This window comes from Chionomys nivalis, chromosome 10 (genome assembly GCF_950005125.1).
Source record: "Chionomys nivalis chromosome 10, mChiNiv1.1, whole genome shotgun sequence".
In the NCBI taxonomy this organism is placed as follows: domain Eukaryota; kingdom Metazoa; phylum Chordata; class Mammalia; order Rodentia; family Cricetidae; genus Chionomys; species Chionomys nivalis.
This window is the reverse complement of record NC_080095.1, coordinates 65,064,266-65,086,344: the sequence shown is the minus strand read 5'-3', so window position 1 is coordinate 65,086,344 and position 22,079 is coordinate 65,064,266. Positions and strand designations below refer to the sequence as shown.

Sequence of the window (22,079 nt, the reverse complement as noted above, 5' to 3'; positions counted from 1 at the left end):
ATCCTTAGATTGTGTAACTAAGGCCGCTATCAGTTACACTTTACTAAAACCCAGTCTTCAGTTGCTCAAACATGCTGGCCTGACGTCTTCCTCTTGGTGCGGTGTCACCTCAGACACCTGGTCCTCAGACACCTGGTCCTCAGACACCTGGTCCTCAGACACCTGGTCCTCAGACACCTGGTCCTGAGGTGAAGGTGGGTGATGTAAGGCGACCCACGAGAGCATCTCTCCTGAAGCGCTAGTTCTCAGTTTACACACAGCTAGTGATTACAGGAGGCCGGCCGACCTGCCAAGGCTCCGGGTTCCTCAGTTTACTTTTGCTGCCTGTTGGGCAGTAGCTGGTTTGTGATGTTTGGAGTTATTCACTGTGCCTTACGTTTTTATACTTTGGTTTATGCAAACTATAAAATTTATTACAAATGGGTTAAATGGTTGGTTTTATTTTAAGCCTCTTACCTTTTCCTACTTTCCAGTCCTTTGTAAAATTGTTTTTCCCTCTGGATCATAGTCCATGACATTCTACTTTCCTCTGAGCTCTCTTTCTATAAAAACTGAAGTCAGGTGTGGAGGCTGTCTGCACTCCCAGCACTCGGGAGGCTGAGGTAGGATCATGAGCTGGAGACTGGCCTAGACTACAGACTGAGATCCTTCTATTTCACCAACAAATAACAACCAAAAACCCCATAAAACATGAGTTAATATGATGAATTAGTAAATTCCCTAACAAAAACCTTTTAACAAAAGGTACAGTTTTGTAAATGTAACTTGATAATGGTTAATAAAATAAACAAACTTTCATACTTGTATTTTTAATGAAAACAAAACATTTGCTTGAATACTTTTTTTTTTCCCCTTGGGTTTTTGAGACAGGGTTTCTCTGTAGCTTTGGCGCTTGTCCTGGAACTAGCTCTAGTAGACCATACTGGCCTCGAACTCATAGAGATCCACCTGCCTCTACCTCCCAAGTGCTGGGATTAAAGGCATGCACCACCACTGTCTGGCTTGAAACAGCATCTTAACAAAAATGAAGTTGGGCAGGAAGATGATTCGTGGGTACAGTGCTTGCTGGTGAGCCTGGCAACCTGAATTGGAGCTCCAGCATGTGTGCTCTGGTGTTCACACACAGTAAATAAATGAAGTCTTAAAAAGAAAAAAGCAAAATAAGGATGGTGGCACTCATTTTTAAACTCAGCACTTGGGAGGAAGAGGTGATGGTTGTTTATGAAGCCAACCTAGTCCACATAGCAAATTCCAGGCCAGTCAGAGCTACATAGTGAGACCATGTGCCCCCCCGCCAAAAGTCACATTTAAAGCTTTTGAATCCAGAAATGTAGTACGCTATTCTGATTGAAAAGTCCTTGATATTCACGAAGAGCAAATATTGTAATCCTATATCAATACCAGAAATTGTCCTTAAACTCAGTACCTACCTACAGCAAATCTTTATGTCTGAGCTCAATGGAACCGGAACTTATCACTTCATTAAAAACTAAAACTAGTAGTCGGTCCTAGTACTTTGAAATTGTTCCGTTGCAGCCAAAACTCTAGTAAGCAACATTTGCTGTGTTTACAGGCATGTGATGAGTTTTATTTAGAATGTTTCTAAGGATTCTGCCTCAGAGGGTCTGCATGCAGCCTTCAGGCGTCTTTATGAAGGCAGTGTGGTCTTTCAGAGGTCATGTGTCATCGAGGTCTGCAGAGTTCTCATTGTCATTAGCAACAAGGGCTTCTCTGTTCTCATAAGTCCAGAAGCCATTCAGATCGATTAAGATGGTGGTGACTGTGTCTCCTTGATTACTGTTGATTAGATCTTGAAGCGAGATTTTCAAAGGATCCTTTGGTTTTACCATGTCAAAGATTTCATCCTGTAGGAGAAAAGATAATAATGCAAGCTGGTTGAAGTGACTTCTGTCACACAGCGATGGCAGATTCAGGGTGGACATCTCAGCTACTATCCAATTTCATTCTGGTTTTTTCTTTTCCACTTGATATATATCTCCTTAGCCACACCTTTCTTGGGCGATTCCTTAGCTGTCTGATAATCCTCTCTCATTTACAGATGAAGAAAACAGGCTCAGAGTTTAATCCAAGCTCATAGCTAATTACTGGCAGAGCTGTCCAATGCAGGATTCTTTGGCTGCAACTGTTACACTTTTTATTGCCTTCTAATGTTGGGGAAAGTCTGGGCATAACCTTCTTCATCCCCAGTGCTGGGAATCAAATCCAAGCCGTCTCTAGTCAGGCAAGCACTCTGCCACAAAGCCACACAGAGTCACACCTCTTAAGAGCTCAGCTAAATATTAAAAATCCAAGTGGTTCAGAGATAGTGAGAAGACTTCATTTCCCATAATAACAGCACCTTTTACTCCAAGCCCACTATGGGAGGGGCAGAACTCCACATTAAAGAATTAGTCACGCAGAATAACAAAGCTGTGCCAAGACTCAACTAGAACTCAAACTCATGAAAGAACCTCTTCTGTGTTATGAAGTGTACAGGATAAATATTCAAGGCAGTAATGTGTGTTTTCTAATTTTTTTTCCCTATTTGTCCAAACAAGGTTTCTCTGTGTTAACACCCGTGGGTTCTGGAATTTGTTTTATAGACCAGGCTGACCTCAAACTCACAGAGATCTGCCTCTGCCTCCCAAGTGCTGGGATTAAAGGAGTGTACCACTACGGCCCAGCATTTTCTAATCCTGTTGGTAAAATTACTCAAAGATTATTTAGTAGCTAGCATTACAAGCAGTTACATTTTTAACAAATTTATAGAGTTACTCAGGTTCATAAAATATAACTTTTAAACTGCATTTTTCCCAGATTGGTTGACGATTAGGTTGCTGGTTCTTAAACTCACGTTACAAAGTTTGTAATTTCCTTCATTTGCGTTGTTTCAGAAAAGTGCTTCAGGCTTATTCCTGGTTAAAATTGGTCGGGGTATTTTATTATGATACTCAACTAAAACCAAAAAGATCCACTGGATGTTTCTTCCTAACTGGTGAAGCTGCCGACTAAATGCCAAGTAGCATCATGTGTTTCAAATAATGATGGTTTCTAGATCTGTATTTATAGATTTGTGTGTGTGAATGCTACATGTGTGCCAGAACCTGCAGAGCTCAGGAGGGCATTGGGTCCCTGAGCTGAGTTACAGGTGGCTGAGAGCTGCCCAGCAGCGCCCTGCCCAAGTGCTGGGAGTAGAACGCAGGTCTCCGGTGCTTTCACCCGCTTTGCTATCTTTCCAGCCCCGAGGAATGATAGTTTTCATACTGAAAAATGGATGTTTCTTTAAATATAATAGATCAAAGCTTGCGGGCTCTTTGAGACAGCATACTAAAAGGCTTGAACCTCAACAGTCCTTCAGTTGAATGTTTAGTTTATAATGAAAAGGACTGCTAAAGGATGCAAGCTAACTGACACTTCAAATAAAATGAGTATTTCCATGAGAACACAAAATGATAGTGAAACCATCAACTATATCAATCAGTAAATCCAAATTTGTCTCCATTTCTGATGACTCAAGAATCAGTTCTGAACAAGTAACAGCAAAAATCTGATTTGGAATAGTGTTTCATAGTTCACAAATTACTTTCATATAAAATTGGATATAACATTATTATTATCATGGTTATATTATCTGTTGTTATGTTAAGTACGTAAAAGACTAACCTTGACATCTTGAAATGAAACAGGATCCTGTCCATGGATTTTCATTAGTTCTTGTATGGCCTGTATTTAATGGAAATAAATCTAAATAAAAAATTAAGTCCCTGATTCCCAACCCCTTCTCGACCCAGTTCCTGTCCAATTCCACACTGTAAGCTGAGCTTCACCATCTCCCCAAGCACTGCACTCCAGTGTACAACTGGAGGAACATAATCACAGGCCTTCCTACGCTTACACTGCAGCTACTGGGAACCTGGGCTCAGGAGGAGGGTTAAGGCTGCAGGCTGCTGTTGCTATTTCCAAAAGCTGGCTGAGCCCCTCATGTTTGTTTCCAGAAGAGAATACTGGAAAAGATGTGTAACAAAGTCAGCTTTACTTTCCCATTATATATTTCCTAAAAATATAAATAAGTAAATCTGTTATAGTAATCCTTTTCAATTTAAAATCAAATTTGGTAAAACTGCCAATAAGTAACTTAAACCAGATAGTTTACTGTATCTCAGGGTAACAAAACTCCTTTACCCACCATACTCACCCTAAAGAAGTAATTCAGGGAAAAGACGTTCAGATAGCCCTTGTTCTCGATATCCAGCAGTTTGAACATGTACTGCAGAGCTGCAGGCTCCTTTCTGTTTTCCAAGGCAAGAACAAAATCCAGGTAGGTCTTGTAGTCCTACAGAAGAGGAAACATTAAGAGTCTGCGGTGGAATCTTAGATGAGTATCTGCCAAGGTGAAGTAGTTTGTAATCACAGATGGCAAATTTAACTTTTTTAAAATAGGAAATAAATCCACTTGTGCATTTAGCATTGGTTTCTAGGAATTCCACAGAGGCGCTAATCTAGGACAGTTCTGAGAACCAGCTCATTTTCTTTGCGAGATTTGCTTAAACTATAATTTTCTTCCATACTATAAAATTGTCAAGACAATGATTAAGTTATTTTATGCTGCCATTAAATTTATGTCTTCATTTCAGTGCAGTTTCTTTGAAGAATTTATTTTCTCTAGAATGAACACCAGTCTATTTAAATAACTATTCAAAACCCACTCATCCATGTCTGTGAGTTCCATTTCTATGGATTCAGTCACCCGTGGGCTGAAAATATTTGGGTAAAAATTTTGATTTGCACCTAACATAGATTTTTCCTCCCATTAGTACTCAAACAACACAGCACAGCTGCATAGCGTTTATACCGTGTGAGGAATTACAGGTGACCTAGAGATGATGCAGTTCACCGAAACTAGTACGTGTAGTGCCTATGGATGCTGATACCCGAAATGGATTCTGGAACTAGTCTACAGCAGGTCTGAGCTTGGTGGCATGCCCGTAGCCCAGAACCCTGAAAGCTGAAGAGGAGGATCTGTGCCGAAGCCAGCATGGGCCTGCAGGTTTCTCCAAAACAAAAGAAAAAGGAATCCGATGGTTTCCAATGGAGTGAGGTTGGCTCAGTGGTAACGTGCTAGCCTCACAAGCATGAGGACCCCAAGTGATGCCTGGGATGGTAGCTAAGGGAAGACCAGCATCCCAAGGGTGTGGCGGCCAGCTAGTCTAACGTAATTAGTACCTCCAGGCCAACCAGAGATCCTGTGTCGGCATTCCTAAGGATGATACCTGAAGTTGCAGACCTGTAAACTTGCACATATACAAACAGAAAAAAAATTTAAAAATATGAATGGAAGCTAAAGACATGAACAGAACAGAATGACTTCATCTTGAAAGGGTGCAGATGAAGTTCTTTGTTTGCAGTTTTTTTTTAAAATATTTATTTATTTGTTATGTATACAATATTCTTTCTGTGTGTATGCCTGAAGTCCAGAAGAGGGCACCAGACCTCATTACAGATGGTTGTGAGCCACCATGTGGTTGCTGAGAATTGAACTCAGGACCTTTGGAAGAGAAGGCAATGCTCTTAACGGCTGAGCCATCTCTCCAGCCCTGTTCGCAGTTTTTATTCACTTTGCTTGTTGAAACAGTCTCACTCACCCCAGGCTGTCCTGGAATTCACTACGTGGCTCAGGCTGGCTTCAAACTCAAGGAGTTTATGTCTCAGCCTCCTGAGTGCTGTGGTTACTGATGTGAGCCACCACGCCTGGCAGAATACTTGTCTAATATGATAGAACACTCACTTGGAAAAGATGTTATAGAATATGATTAAAAATGTTGTTTGTACCAGGCAGTGGTGGCGCACGCCTTTAAAGTCCAGCACTCAGGAGGCAGAGACAGGCGGATCTATGAATTTTTTTTTTTTTTTGGTTTTTTTTTTTTTTTTGAGACAGTTTCTCTGTAGCTTTGGAGCTGTTCTGGAACCAGCTCTTGTAGACTAGGCTGGTCGTCAGCCTGGTATACAGAGCAAGTTCCAGGATAGCAAGGACTACAGAAAAACCCTGTCTCAGAAAACAAAAAGCAAAAGTGAGTTAAGGAGGAGCTTCATTACAGCCTCACTCCATCTGCCCTCTGACTCTTATTCACCAGAAGGTATCAGTTTATGCTAAACTGTGGAGTCAGTTTTCTTTTGCTGTTGAAGAGTAGTGCTGCCTATCAGCCTGCTTGCCTCAACTGGCATACTACAGTGTAAGAACACACTTTCATCTCTACCATTATTTCTTTTTTTTTTTTTTTTTGGTTTTTTTTTTTTTTTTTTCAAGACAGGGTTTCTCTGTGGCTTTGGAGCCTGTCCTGGAACTAGCTCTGTAGACCAGGATGGTCTTGAACTCACAGAGATCCGCCTGCCTCTGCCTCCCGAGTGCTGGGATTAAAGGCGTGCGCCACCACCACCCGGCTTCTACCATTATTTCTTTAGCAGCTTTGGATTGGAAAATTAAGTCCTTACTGTCTTTCTCTATTTGTTTTGAGATGTTCTACACCAGTGGTTCTCAACATTCCTAAAGCTGTGACCCTTTAATACAGCTCCTCATGTTGTGGTGACCCCAACCATAAAATTATTTTCGTTGCTAGTTCATAACTATAATTTTGCTACTGTATGAATCATAATGTAAATATTTGTGTTTCTGGGTGGTCTCTAAGGGTCATGACCCACAGGTTGAGAACCGATGGATGCTCTATACTCTAATCCATGCTGACTTTAAACAAAATCCTCCTGCCTCATTTCACTGAGTTCTGGGGTTACCGGTGTGCATCACCTTTCCTAGTCCCTCTGACATTTTTATTTTCTGGCCTTTTGTTATTTGTTTTTTAAAACAGGATTTTGTATAGCTCAGGCTGATCTTAAACTCTTGATCCTTCTGCCTCTATCTTCCAAGTGTTGGAATTACAGGCTTATACCACCATGGTTGGCTTCCACATGTTTTTAATAGTAAGAATACTGATTTTTAAAAGTGCTCTTTAGGATATTTCTTATCAAAGCTTGGTGTGGTGGTCTGAGTCTTCAATCTCAGAACTCAGAGGCAGAACTCAGAGGCAGAGGCAGAGGCAGAGGCAGGTGGATCTGTGAGTTCAAGGCCAGCCAAGGGTTTCACAGAGAAACCCTGTCTGGGGGAAAAATGTTTTACTGAATGTTCAAATTTTTCTCTTTACTAGTTCACACTTCTATACCTTAGGTATACGGACCATGAAATGAGGAAAATATTTAATTTTTCTATGTGTTCTAAGCCTGGAAGTACTTTTAACTGAATTTCCTTAAGAACAGACTCAGAATGACGAGTAATTCCACTGACATTTTAAGATTCTGTTATTAATCACCGATAGTAATTTTAAGAGCCGGTTGCACACTGATAGTAATAGAGCTGAAGGAGGCAAGGCATGTCGGCACGTTCCTACAGCCCTGCCGGCACGTTCCTACAGCCCTGCCGGCACGTTCCTACAGCCCTGCCGGCACGTTCCTACAGCCCTGCCGGCACGTTCCTACAGCCCTGCCGGCACGTTCCTACAGCCCTGCCGGCACGTTCCTATAGTCCTGCCACTTGGGACCGCAAGACGGGAGGACCAAGAGTTCAAGATCATTCTTGCTACAAATCAAGTTCAGTGCCAGTGTGGTCTACCTGAGACAGGCAAATAAAAAACTATTGATTTACATCAAGAAAATAGCCCATTAAAACTGTAGGAGCCTATATTTTTGAAGTTAAACAGCAGATTTCAATACCATTTCTCCGTCGTAGGTGAGACACTCCTGGAAAACACGGTCTAAGAAGACATTGGTCATGGTTGCTGTTCCATAACGGGAGAGTTCTTCTTTACTGAGCATGCCATTGTGATCCTTATCAAGATTCAAGTACTGACCTTGGAAAAAGGTGATAGGAACAGGCTCAGGACCAAAATATTTTTTAATTAATGACCAAGGCTGGACATGAACAGAAATGTTATTTTATTACCTAATAGTCTGACTCTGAGATGGAACTAAATACACTAGTGGAAAAGGTAGTGGCTTAGAGGTAATAGTTGGTAGCCTTCAGACCTTGATTAGAGCAACTACCCAGCTAAACCCACACAGAAAAGCCCATTATACAGTCTCTACTCTTTGACTATTTCACTTACATTTTTGTTTATAGTTTGTACAGTTAGTTAGAACATTCATAGGTTTCTAAACTTGGTGAGGCGCGCATGTGTGCAAACACACACACACACACACACACACACACCACTTTCAGCTTAAGTCAGAGATAATGGATCCTAAGTCAGAGGTAATAGATCCTAAGTGAGTCAGGAGACCATCCAAAATGATGCTGTAGAACACTAATGAAGTTCAATAAATCCAATCGCTCCCAAATACCCCCTTTGTGCATCCTGACACAGCATTTTATCACAGATAAAACAACAGCTATTGTTCTGAGCCAATGAAAATAAATTCTATTGTTCTACTGAAAACAAACCATACCAACTATGGGAGAATTCCAAAAGTTCAAACATTAGTAAAGTAAGAAGTACATCTTGGTAACCTAGAGTACCAACCCTGAAGTGGGGAGAATACTCTGGGCTTAAGTTAAATAGCCTGTGTATAAAGCAGGCCTCTGGACACCATGAGAAATGGGTAATGAACTTTAGTAATGGGATCCTACCATAGACCCTCAGGGCAGAAGGAGCAGAAAACCAATTTGTTTCTTGACACTCTTTGGACAATTCCTCATCCCTTAGCTAAAGAAACACAGAAATATGATTACAAAATAGCAATTACTGTGTGACAAAATTAAATAGTTTAATAAATACTTACCTCCAGTAAATCATCTAGGAAGCTGCATGCTAAAATATCTTGAATTTTGATCTTCCCTTTAAAAATATAAGAAAACAACAATTTTATTTTGAGAAGTTATTTTTAAAGGTGTTATTTTACAAAGACAATCATGTAGTCAATGATAAACATCTAGCTCTTAGGTTCCTTATTATTTTGTTACAAAATTGAAACATTGAAAAAAACATACACACAAAAGCAAAGCAAAGTAAAAACATTCCAAACAACAAAAACATAAAAAGAAAACCCTGGTAACCCACAAAACCTCTATATATTTATTTTGTTTTTTATTTTAGTTTTTGAGACAGGGTTTCTTTGTGTAGCCATGGCTGTCCTGGAACTTGTTCTGCACACCACGCTGGCCTCCTGCCTCCAGCTAGAAGAAAGTTAGCAGTAAATTCCCACTAAAAGTATGCTATCAGAATTTGCAAAAGTATATGTTATATTTTGGGAATAGGGGCAATATTGGTAAGGCTGGAGACCACAGCTCTGCAGTTGAAAGCTAAGGGTCCTACTTCTAGATCATTTCTAGCAAGCACCTCTGCCACCAATATCACCAAGTCTCTCTTCCCAGCTTTCCCTTTGTCAGGTGTGGTGACACACTCCTATAATCCCGACCACTCGGCAGGCAGAGGCAGTAGGTGACATCCAACCATCGCACAGCTGGATACAATCAGCGCAAGGATATTCTGGAAGATCTACATAGAGAGCAAAGCATTGTGGCTGTCTTGTACACTTGTACATTCTTCTGAAATTTGCCAGATTACGTTGCTGACATTAGAAAACAAAGGGAAATGATAAACTTCTCCCATACTGAGACAGTATGCAATAAAAAACATTCCAATATTTAAATTACATTTTTTTTTTACCTGTTCTTAGAGGGTCCAAAAAGAAGAAGAACTTCCTAACTGCTGTACAGACATAAAAGGAGTAAAAGGATTTTTCTAGCCCATCTAATTGTGGCAAAGTAGGAATAAGTTCCAGTATGTAGTTTTCTAAGTCCTGGAAACAAAACAAAATGCTGGTTAAGTATCTTGCCTTGACTTCCTCACTATGGCAGACTAGAAGCTGGAAGTGTAAGCCAAATAAACACTTTCTCCCTTAAGATTGCTTTGATTGGAACATTTTACCACAGCAAAAGAAACGGCATGAGGACACTACTGAAGACTCTTTGGCACACACCCACAGTCCTACTGTTTGGAAGGCAGAGGCAGCAGGAGCACTGGACGTTCCAGGCCAGCCTGGCTACAAGGACTTTGTCTCACTAAATCCAAGTGAACAAATACAAGTCTCCTGCGGCATTTTATATTCATTTTAACAACTTTGTCTTTTGCTCTAATCATTCTAAGCCTAATATGCCTGGTAGATCAGAGACATCTAAGCTCATAAGAGAGCAGGCACCTCAAGCCTGGTGTCTAAAGTGAGCTCTTCACAGTTCTGCTTTCTCCCAACCTGGTTTCCGCATTTCCTCTGCCAGTGTCCCGTTCCCTCCCCCACACCCAGTCTAGCAGCAGGGAGTGCAATTTCTTTCTCTCGCTCTGCTTTTTTTTTTTGAGTGGGGTGGTAGAGGTGAAGGGAGGTTGGAGGTCCAAAATGTGTACTGAATGGATCTACTTTTAGCTCTTGGGGGTTAGTTTTAGGGTGACAAAGGTGAGGTAAGATCTCAGTATCTCAGGCTGGTCTCAAACTTGTGAGTAACCTCCTGTGTCAGCCTCATAAGTCCTGAGCCTAACAAGCGTGAGCTGTCACACCCAGCTTCGTCTCGCTTTTCTACAGTCACCATTCATCTCGGCCACTATCGTTTGCCCTCACACCACGACGATAGACAGCCACCAACATGCACAGCTCACACATACTGAGAAGGCAGGACTGTCTGACCACATGCCAAACATGACCTCAGGCCTCCATGTCTATCTGTCCACAGGCCAGACATCACCTCAGGCCTCCATGTCCATATAAACATATGCCAACATGCACTGTTCACACACACTGAGAAGGTGGGAAAACAAAAATCCAAATCTTTTTTCTTCAGTAATTGTTCTCTCTCTCTCTTTTGTTCTTTCTTTCTTTTGGATTTCAGAGACAAGGTCTCACTACATAGTTGTAACATCCAATTCTGTGTTACCCCCTCGGTACAGTTCGTGCACCACTGTACCGTACGCGAGTCGGGCAAGGGCCTGTAGATTGAAAGAACACACAAAGAGACCTGGGTCATTCGAAAGGCGATCAGCCGAATGCCGTTTATTCAACTTTGGGGAAATCCTTATATACCTAGCTGTTGCACAAGGATTTCCGCCCAGGCACGTGGGAAATTACCACGCCAAAGATGGAGTAAACAATGCCCTACAGCTCATCACCCGGCGGGGCAGAGGGAGCACAGGAACAGAATGTTTTAGCTGGCTGACCAGAAACTGTCCTCAAGATGAACCCCAAGAACACGGGTAGACCTGGGCCCTACACATAGTCCTAACCAGCTTGGCAGTGACTCTTGTATCTTGGCCTCCTAAGCTAGGACTCCAGGTTTGTGGCGCCACACCCCACTCTCACCCATCATTTAAAACCTGTTTAGATGTGTTCTATAATTTACTGATAATGTTTGGAGCTTCAGCTACCCCTGAACTCCCAATCATCCTCCTGCCTCAGCCTCTACAGTGCTTGAACTAGAAGCATGCTATGATGCTCAGTTGCATTTTCCTTTTAAAAAGAACAAAAGCGTTTTGGTTTGGTTTGGTTTGGTTTTTTGAGACAGAGTTTTTCTGTGTCCAGCCATGGCTGTCCTGGAACTAGATCTTATAGATCAGGTGGCCTGCCTCTGCCCCCCCCCCCAGTACTAGGATTAAAGGTGTGTGCCACCACCGCCTAGCTTCAAAAGTTTTTTTTAAAAGGCTAGAAGAAAAGCACCTACAGATGAATTTATGTGGTCAATACACACAAAATGAGCATGTTTACACAGGTAAAATCAGGAGAACCGAGGCTACGAAGACAAAATCAAGCAGTCTAAGATTTAGCTACAAGCACAACTCACTCAGTGATGACTAATGTTAATATTTTAGTGTCTATCACATTTAGTAAATTTAGATCAATACTCACTGACTCCCGAAGGTATCCTTGCCCAGCAACATCATACAAACTGAGTCCTATTCTTGTCTGATGCAGCCAAACTGACAATAAACAAGAAAGTTACATGTAAATACTAAGATCTGCTCTTTACCACACATGGAAATGAGGGTAAGACAGCAGACTAAAAGTGCAGGCCAGCTCCAGAGCCCCAGAGAGCCGTTCTCACGACATTAAGTAACCAGAACCCTAAGCCATTTAAACCAAAAGAAAAAAGCCATGAAATGGCAAAGTTCAACAATTCTGCCATGGTTACTACAGTGAACTGAGGCCCTTGGGGATATTGTTTTCACATATTAAACCCGGTGTTCCACTCAGCAGGGAGAGCTAGCACAACATTGTGTCTTCAGGGAAGCCTGCATCCTCCTGAGGTTAATCACTGTGGCCAAATCTATTAATTAACAATGTACACAGTAAGATTCCACAGGTCATATGGTACTTAGAAGATTCATAACAACTCCAGAATGTTGTAATACCGGCTTCTTGAAACCAAGACTACAGCTGTGGGTTTGAGATTATCCTTTCAGACATATATATTAGTGAAATGTGATTACTCATAAATTGAAATTATTTCAAATCATCCATTAAAATTTTTGTTTTGAAAAAAAATTCTTGTTCTGTTTCTTAAAAGAAAGTGATTTTATTTCTCAAGCAAAAACACAAGTCACTAAGGCAGGCTGTGAGGGAGCTGTCCCTCGGTCTTACAGCAGCATGCCAATTGATGAATCAGCGCTCTGTTGGAGCTGTCCCTCGGTCTGACAGCAGCATGCCGATTGACAAATCAGCGCTCTATTGGAGCTGTGCCGATTGATGAATCAGCGCTCTGTTGTTGTTGTTCTTATTTTTATTTTCATGTGTACAGGTGTTTTGCCGTGGGTGTCGGGTCTCCTGGAACTGTAATTACAGACAGCTGTGAGCTGTGAGCACCATGTGGGTGCTGGGAATTGAACCCGGGTCCTCTGGAAGAGCAGTCAGTGCTGCTAAGCACTGGGCCATCTCTCCAGCCCGCAAACAGCTGTCTTACTTAAATGGCAGCGATCTCAGCAGATCAGGAACTAGCCCTTTAAGCTTAAGGAGTCTCAGTATTTTATCGCCAACCACAAAACAGACTTGTGCAACACTGTGTGAAGCCCTCGGGATCACACCTTGCCACCTCGTGTGTAAATCGTTCCTTCACACCAACGTTAGACATCCACTTCAACAAAGTGGGGACATTAGGACAAAAGGACAGAGCTGACTGGGAAAGGCCCTCTGGGGAGAGTACATGTGACCGAGAAAAAAAGTGTATCTGCTTTTGATATCTCTACTTTGCCACCGTCCTTGGGGTACACAAGGCTTTTGTTTACAATAATGAACTCAATTTTAATACAGAAAATCATACCTCTGTATGTTGCACAGCAGAACCATAACCGCACAGGAAAAAAGCATGTCCCATGGGAGAAGTAACAGAAAAGCACAGACCAACACTTACTTGATTCCCAGACAGAAGTTCAAACTCACACACACAACGAATCACCTTTTCGCATGACATAGTTAAAGAACTGCATGATGGAAATTCTCCCATATGAGTCTGTATGAAGGAGCTTGGCAAAGACTTTTGCAGTAAAAAATTGCCTAAAAAAGGAAATAAAATTAAAATGGTCTACCAGCATAGTACAAAAATGGCATCTATAGGAATTAGCAAACAACATAAATTCATACAATTAAAAATCAAAGTTAAGAGACAATAAAGACTCCAGTTGAATATGAGATTGGTCAAATGAGTGAGAAAAGACCCCCTCTCCCAGAATTCCTATTTTGTTGTTGTTGTTTTTGAAACAGAATCTCACTGTATATCCCTAGCTGGCCTTGAACTCAGAGATTTGCTTGCCTCTGCCTTCCAAGTGTTGGGATGAAAGACACATGCCACCATACCCAGCTAAAGAGTTCATTTTAACAGCCAGGCGGTTGTGGTGCACGCCTTTAATCCCAGCACTCGGGAGGCAGAGGCAGGCGGATCTCTGTGAGTTTGAGACCAGCCTGGTCTACAAGAGTTAGTTCCAGGACAGGCTCCAAAACCACAGAAAAACTCTGTCTCGAAAAAAAACAAAAAACAAAAAAAACAAAAACAAAACAAAACAAAACAAAAAACAAAAAACAGAGAAACCCTGATGGAAAGAGAAAAAAAGAAAAGAAAAACAAAACAAAAAGAGTTCCCTTTTAATATGAAGTACACAGACACTGTCAGCATCAGAAGTGTGTTGAGAAGAAAATGGGTAGCTGATTGTGTGCGCTATACTTCCAGCACTCAAGAGGCCGACACATGAGCCTGGGCTACAGCGTGAGTTTCAGGTCAGCCTGGGATAGGCTTTGATTCAAATCAAAGCAAACCAAGCCAAACCATCAACAACAACAAAAAGAGCATTTTTCTTAGCAGAATCTTTTTTGGTTTTTCTTTAGCCTCCACTGCTCTCTTGGGGATCTTTGAAGGCACCTGCACACACCACCAGCACTTCTGATGAGATCTGGCTCTGACTTTGTTTACATAGTGGTCACACTGACACCTGTAACAGCCAGCAGAAGAACCACTGTACTCCTGAGGTGGTTGCACCACCATGTTCTGTAAAGGTAACATTTCTAGTCTACACTAAAATCATGACCGTAATTCTACCCATGGGGTCAATCGCTGAGCACGCCCTACTGGTGTCTGCTCGAAGCATCTTGTAGTAAATTCTCCTAGGACATTAGATACAGTGTAAACGATTTAATATACTCGTCATGATGTATGTAGTATTTAAAAGGTTATCCATAATCTTTTTTTTTTTGTTTGTTTTTTTTGTTTTTTTGAGACAGGGTTTCTCTGTGGTTTTGGAGCCTGTCCTGGAACTAGCTCTTGTAGACCAGGCTGGTCTCGAACTCACAGAGATCCGCCTGCCTCTGCCTCCCGAGTGCTGGGATTAAAGGCGTGCGCCACCACCGCCCGGCTGGTTATCCATAATCTTAATAGTTTATATTTCAAAATGCTGAATAGCATTAATAGTTTAAAAACTATAAAGAGTTTGTCCAAAAGGAATGTCATGGTCATATAACCACAAATTGAAAATACTATGTGCTTAAGTGGATGTGGGTTACTGCTGTAAGGAGCATGTAAATATATAAATTATCATTAAGCACTACATATCCCAAAATGTCTACCATGGCATTTATATACTATACAGTCTGGCTGTGAAGCCACCACCTCAGGGCCAGTTATCTGGTGCAGACACATACTCTGTCTTCTACCTATAACAGCTCTAGGTGGCTGAGTTTAATTTATCATTTGGTTTACCTTTTGTGTGCCCTTAAAACTGGCTTTATAGTAAGTGAATCTGATGTATATTTATATTTAAAAGACTATAAGCAGGAAGAAGTACATCTTTGCTGTGTTAAAAAGGAATGAAGATGGCTGGAGAGATGGCTCAGAGGTTAAGAGCACTGGCTGCTCTTCCAGAGGACCTGGGTTCAATTCCCAGCCCCCACATGGCACCTTACAACTGTCCCTAACTCCAGTTCCAGTGGATCTAACACCCTCACACAGACATACATGCAAGCAAAACATCAACACATGTAAAATAAACAAATTAATTAAAAAAGGAATGAAGACATAGAATCATTAAGCGGCATTACTTTGCTTATTCTTATTTCTTTTTTGCTATGCAGCACAGCACAAACTAACTTTGAACTTACAATCCTCCTGCCTCAGTTTCTAGAGTGCCGAATGAGAGGTGCATGCCCAACTTGGTATCCCCCGCCCAGCACCCTTCAATCCCTCCCTCCCTCTAGCTCCCTCTTTTGTGACAGGATCTCACTATATAGCTCTGGGTAGCCTGGAATTCGCTATGTAGAGTAGGGTGGCTTCAAAGTCACAGAGATTCACCTGCTTCTGCCCACTGAGTCTGGGATTAAGGTGTGTGCCACCACACTCAGTGGCATTTTTTTCTTTCTATAAGTTTTATTATACTTCATTAAGTTGAATGCTTTAGTTTCCCGAGTACTGGGATTAAGGCGTGTCCTATTTTTCTCTTTCATCTGAGACAGGAACTCACTATGGAGCCCAGGCTGGCCCTGAATTTGTGATTATCTTCCTGCCTCAATCTCTCTCATGCTGGGCTGACAACAGGCATCACCACACTGAGCTTTGTATTATTTCTCTTAATCACTCCACACCAACATTTTATATGCACGGCACAGTATATGATAGTGTGGCTGTGAGCACAGGTGCCATGTGGTACATGAAGAAGAGGTGGATGGCAGCTGTCTTCCTCAAGCTCTCCACCCTATTTTTGAGACAGATTCTCTCACTGACTTGGAGCTCACTGATCTGACTAGCAGGCTGGCCAGTGAACTTCCCGGATCTGCTAGCCTCTGTTCTATCAACACTGGAAGCTGCACACAGTGCTACTGCACCCCGCTTTTACATGACTGCTGGGAATCTGACAGGCAAAGCCATCTCTCCAGCCTCCAACTTTTCCTTGACTCTAAATAATTTTATCACACTTCAGCCACTTCACATAGCGAGTCAAATGTCACACCATTGACTTCAGCTCCATTGACACTCGGGCAAGAAAAATGCCAAACACACTTTCCTCTTTAAATCATATTATTCTTACTTGCACTTTGGTCCAGCCTTTTCACCAACCTTCAAAAAATTTTCATAATTGATCATTGCTTCCTCTCCAATCATAGGTGGTATCTGGTGTTTATCCAGCAAAAACCATAAATTCTGAAGAAAATTAGGGAAATGAAGATGTTATAAGTTAACAATAGATTTAAGAATGTAAATGCATTTCTATCTAAAAAGTTAAGATGAATTTATGCCCCATTATTTTGACTACTACTAATAAAAATAACTGGCACTTATTGTGCCTGCTAATTTTTTAAGCTGTCAAGTATATTGCTTCTTTAATTCATAACTATCTAATATGGATAGCTATCTCTACTTTACACATGAAAACTGAAGCATGAAGTTATCAAGTCCATTGCCCAAAGTCACACCATGGCAGGGTGACTGGATATGAACTTCTGCAGTGGACAGTACTGTAGTGTTTCCCAAACCTTGATAACTGCTTAGGATTATGTGGGAATTTAAGAAACAAAACGTTGCCGGGCGAACTCACAGAGATCCGCCTGCCTTTAATTCCAGCACTAGGAGGCAGAGGCAGGCGGATCTCTGTGAGTTCGAGACTAGCTTGGTCTACAAGAGCTAGTTCCAGGACAGGAACCAAAGCTACAGAGAAACTCTGACTCGAAAAAACAAAAAAGAAAAAGAAAAAGGAAAAGAAAAGAAAAGTGTCCTTGGAAACCAGGCCATGCAAGCTCAGCATCTGATTCTGATGCACACACATACACACTCCTTCAGAAAACTACTCTGGAGCGATAATTCAAAGACACATAGCAAACTTCTGCACGAAAGAAATGGGCAACATCTAAAGCCACTTGACTTCACTCGTACCTGTAATTCTTCATTATCTAGGAGTTCTCTGCTTTTCCTCTGTAGAAATACGGCTCTAGATTCCTCTCTTAATTTCTGTAGTAAGACTTCGTCTTCTGCTGGCAACTAAAAACACATTCCAAAAGTCACCTTATGTCAATATCAAATTAAGTAGAACTAGCTTCACAATCTGGGAAAAGTCAGCATGCCTGATGAGACTACATTACCAAATAGCATACTCACTACTCATCTCTATAATTACAATTAGAAGAGCCTAAAACTCAGAAAAGGGATAACTGCCTTCTTTTTTTTTTTTTTTTTTTTTTTTTTTTTTAAAATATTTATTTATTATTTATTATGTATACAATGGTCTATCTGTGTGTGTGCCGAAGGCCAGAAGAGGGCACCAGACCTTATTACAGATGGTTGTGAGCCACCATGTGGTTGCTGGGAATTGAACTCAGGACCTTTGGAAGAGCAGGCAATGCTCTTAACCACTGAGCCATCTCTCCAGCCCGATAACTGCCTTCTTGTACCAACTTATTGGTCCAAGATCTTAGTGGCTTCGAAGTGTTTTAACACAGTGATAAATCAAGGGTAATAAAATATAAAAATGTTCAATTTAATACCCTATTACAAAAATATATGCTTTGGATTGCATTTTTGAAATTACATTTCATTTACAGATACAGAAATACCACTTAGATATCACTTACCCTGTAATAAAACCGGGGAATGGTCTTATAGAATTCGTTTGTGTTTTTGCTACCTCCTTTCCATTCGGAATAGTATTTGGTAAATAAATCCATTTCTTCATCTTTTAATTCTTGTTCACTTTTTTTCCCTAGTAACAACACAGGGAAGAAAAATTAAGGCAAGAAAAGCACAAACAACAAATATTATTTTTCTCAGGACAGCTTATACATTAAAGTCTAGTTAAAATATCTGCAGTGGCAAATAGGCCTTCAAAACTGTGCTTAGACACTGAACATACTAACTTGAAATACAGCCTTCCACTGACCTAGCCTCCCTTCAGGCACTGAACTGTCCAGTGCGTTGAGAATCAGTGTGTTCCCTGTACTTGTATTTAGCACTGAAGCTTGCCTCTTCAAGTCACGGTCTCATTTAAAAACCTGTGAGGTGTTTCAATTCATCCTACCAAAAGCGTTCGCTAGGGCTAGGATGACATGTCAGTGGTGGAGTGCTTAGGAAGTGATACAGAGCTCTGCTTCAACTCTCTGTGCCAGAAACAGGAACTGAAACGCCTAGGTACCTACTGTACAGGTCCCGTACTGGACACTGTGGCTAGAGGAAGCAAGACAGGCACAGCCCCAGACCTCATACAATTTCAGCCTCATGACCACGGTTCCTCTTTCAGAAAAAAACAAAGAACAAAGCTGTCAGAGGCTCAAAACTCAGTGCTCTATTGTCCTTCAACCTGCCTGCTGTTGACAGGTAACTTTCTCATAGAGCCATTTTCCTCATCTAGGGTAAACATCGGTGGAGACCGTATTTACTGAGGCTCCAATCCCGGGGAAGTGTGCACACTATGCAAGCACTCTACCCCGAGCTCCTCCTCCAGATTCCCAAGCTTATTGTTTTTAAACAGGGTCTCACTCTGTCCCTCAGGCTGGCCTCAAGCTTGTGATAAATCCTGTGTCTTGGTCTCTCAGGAGCTGGGATTACAGAGGAGAGTGACCATGGCTAGATCACAGCTCTCTGCCAGCTCCCTTGGAAGGCACAAGCTCTAACACACTTCCAGATCCCCTCTGATCCCTCAGAGCCTGGGGGCACTCCAGCACACCGGGTTCTTCAATTCTGCCGTTGAGTTTCCCAAAACCATTTTTGTGTTTCATTTTCTACAGAGATGACGCCAGGGACTGATTCTTCAGCACTTCACTTTTCAGGGCAGTTTTCGTACTTGTCATGTTAACCTTTAACCTTGAACCAAGCCTACGGTTTCTTTAGTATGGCTTGGTACTATGGAGAAAATTGCAAAATCTCACAAATAAAGGTCACTAAGGATTCTTCACAAGCAGAAATAATAGACAAGAGCAGTTTTAGCCATGAAGTTTTAGAGTGTTGCTATGTTTTTTATTTTTTCTTTTTCTTTTTTTTGAGACAGGTGTGATTGGTATTCCTGGCTAACCTGGAACTATTTATAGACTAGCCTAGCACTGAACTTGCATTTGTTTTCCTGCTTCTGGCTCTGGAGAGATGGTGTCTACAGGAATGTACCTGGCCTGAGAACGTTTCTCAACCGGGAAAAATACCAGCATGTTTATTTGCTTATGAAAATGATTTAAGAAAGCCTGATGACACAGGTGATGGGTTATCCTTAAGAACACATCCTTGGTAGGCAAAGGAGATTTGCCGCACGGATGGGCTCTCCTACGCTGATGGCAAGAGCCTTAAGGAGGAGCTATTAATACTGTCCAGACAATCCAGATAATTTGCAACACACCCATGGCGCAGTGGCAGCATCCCTAGTAAAGGTGAAGAGAAATGTGGCAAACATTAGTGGGGAGCTGGAGAGACGACTCAGTAGGATTAAGAGTAGTAAAGCTCTGTAGGTTTGCTGCTCTTGTAGAGGGCTTGGGTTTGTTTCCCAGCACCCACACGGCAGCCCACAACTCCTGTTCCAGAGGATCCAACACTCTCTTCTGGCCTTTGCAGGGTTTGGTCTCAAATAAGCTTAGGAACGAACCGCTAACTGAGGTGCCTATTATCATTTCAAAGCTGATTCAGGACCGCTCTCAGCATTACCCAGTACCTAAAGGTCTCCAGTCGAGGGGCTGGGCTCCCTTTCCTCCAGCTTCCGATCCTATAGAACTCATCCATTTTGGCTATGATGCTCCAGTGGCTCTGCTCTTGGCTCCCATGTGCACTCTTGGTCGGCCTGCCCCCAACTCTCTTCTCTCCATCTCTCCCCTCTCATGGCCCGGTCTATTCTGCTGGCCACACTCAGTCTGGAGCCTTCCAGATGCCTCTGGCTGAACTCTCCCTCATATCTACAGTAAGACCATCTCCTCAATCATACCTAGAAAAAGTCACGTCCTCATTTTCCTTCAGTGGACACTGCACAAACATGGTATACATACATTCACGCAGGCTATTACATGTTTGTGAGTGATAAGGGAAATGATGGCGGAGAAAAGGAAAAGCCGATAATGTATGAGAGGAACAAACTGAAGGGAAGCCAGTGGATCTATGAGAAGGGATGTAACCTAAGGAGGGACTGGAGGGACTCCAGGAGGGGTACAGATAATTCTCTTCTAAAGACATGGTTTCTGTGTAGCCCTCCTTAGCTGTCCTGGAAGTCTATCTGTAGACCAGGTTAATCTTGAACTCAGAGATCCACCTGCCTCTGCCTCCCGAGAGCCTGAATTAAAGGCGTGCGCCACCACTACCTGGTGACAATTCATTTTAAGGTGACAATTCAAGTTAAAAGCAATTCAAGTTAAAGGCGAAGGTTGGATATAAGGATTAATACCTAGCATCTGAGAGAAATGGTAACTGGAAGGAGTTGAGGTTCTCCTTTAACTGCCTCTAATTCCTCTTTGAGATACTATTTGAAAACAAGTACACCAACTACAGTGCGCAATGGGGAGGGCAGACTGGAGATTTGGGAGGATGAGAGGAATTAAGTGTGGAAGACCAAATGCTCTTCCTGCAGATGCGACTAAAATATACTTTAGTTTAGCGGACATGGATTCTAAGTGAGAACTCACCATTTTGGTTGTCAGTCTAGCCTTTGATGGCAGAGCCATCTCTCTAGGTCCTGTTTTCCTTTAGCCCGTTTCAACTGCCTGGGTGTCGGTGTGGAACTGGAAGAATTTAACCAGACCGATGGGCAAGCCAAGTGTGAAAGGCCGGGGAATGAACAATGGAAGACGGATTAATGATATTTAAAATGGAGGGGTATGTGAAAAGTGATAGTTAAAAGGCGCTGGCACTCGGGAAACTGGGGCAAGGAGGGCCAGTAAATCAAGACTGACCAGGGCTCGAGAGGGGAAGCTAGAAGGATAAATAGGTCTTGGTAAGATCGAAGGGCACCAAGGTTCTCAGTTATTCCGCATAAGCCTAAGATCGTGGAAAACGGGTGCCACGGTTGCGCTTTTCGATTTACCAGGAAAGTTTGGGTCACTCCTCCGCAGACCGCTGAAAGCACACTGCACTCACTCTTTTTGTCAGATAAGTTTACTGGACGCGGAAAATGTCACTCGCCCTTCCTCCTCCCCGCCCCATCCGCCACCCGCCACCAGCCACCTCTTGGCCTGGGGCGGGCTATCTGGCGGACTGTCCCTCCCGAACTCACGCTTTGAATCCGTGTTGGGCGACGCTAAGCGCCGGCGGAGCACGTCTTTCCAGTCCATGGCTGACTCCCGCTCAGAGGACCCTACATTTGCCGGTTGTTAACCGCTCCACCCACTACCAGCTCCGACGTCAGACGCCACCAAAGCAGGTGGAAGAAGGACGCCGGGAAGCCATCTTGGACACGGGCGGAAGCCGTAGCTCCAGAGGCAAAAGCTCGAATGCTGTATCTGTTCCGGACCCGGCGATCACGCTAGCAGGGACGAAAAGCAGGCGTGAAATAGATGAAAAATTATTCTCCTTCATAAGAGTATCCCAATTCAGCAAACCCGATTCTAAAGGCCAATAAGAAGCCCGC

General features: G+C 42.4%; 1 protein-coding gene across 3 annotated transcripts; it reads right to left on the bottom strand.

Moving 5' to 3' along the window:
* Nucleotides 1-727: 727 nt before the first annotated feature.
* Nucleotides 728-21,928, bottom strand: Ppp2r3c (protein phosphatase 2 regulatory subunit B''gamma). 3 transcript variants are annotated; one of them, XM_057782404.1, is made up of 14 exons: nt 21,406-21,644; nt 21,139-21,234; nt 18,124-18,251; nt 17,429-17,533; nt 16,587-16,699; nt 13,475-13,572; nt 11,932-12,002; nt 9,711-9,843; nt 8,824-8,879; nt 8,672-8,747; nt 7,759-7,895; nt 4,196-4,333; nt 3,664-3,723; nt 728-1,865 (listed from the first exon to the last, which is right to left on the bottom strand). In XM_057782404.1, exons 3-14 carry the CDS (start codon nt 18,214-18,216, stop codon nt 1,677-1,679), a joined length of 1,269 nt encoding a protein of 422 aa, XP_057638387.1. In that variant the 5' UTR covers nt 18,217-18,251; nt 21,139-21,234; nt 21,406-21,644; the 3' UTR covers nt 728-1,676. The 3 variants fall into 3 exon arrangements, with proteins under 3 accessions (XP_057638387.1, XP_057638388.1, XP_057638386.1); XM_057782405.1 differs by lacking the exon at nt 21,139-21,234; XM_057782403.1 differs by lacking the exons at nt 21,139-21,234; nt 21,406-21,644 and adding an exon at nt 21,726-21,928 and having other exon boundaries at nt 729-1,865.
* Between the last annotated feature and the right edge of the window lie 151 nt (nt 21,929-22,079).

Excerpts from the sequence above, each read along its gene's own strand:
- Ppp2r3c (XM_057782403.1), bottom strand. The coding sequence starts at position 21,783 with ATGGACTGGAAAGACGTGCTCCGCCGGCGCTTAGCGTCGCCCAACACG. Across the intron at positions 9,844-11,931 it reads AAGGATACCTTCGGGAGTCA|GACTTAGAAAACTACATACT; the intron begins GTGAGTATTGAT and ends TTTTGTTTCCAG. Across the intron at positions 3,724-4,195 it reads CCCTGAATTACTTCTTTAGG|GCCATACAAGAACTAATGAA; the intron begins GTGAGTATGGTG and ends CATTAAATACAG.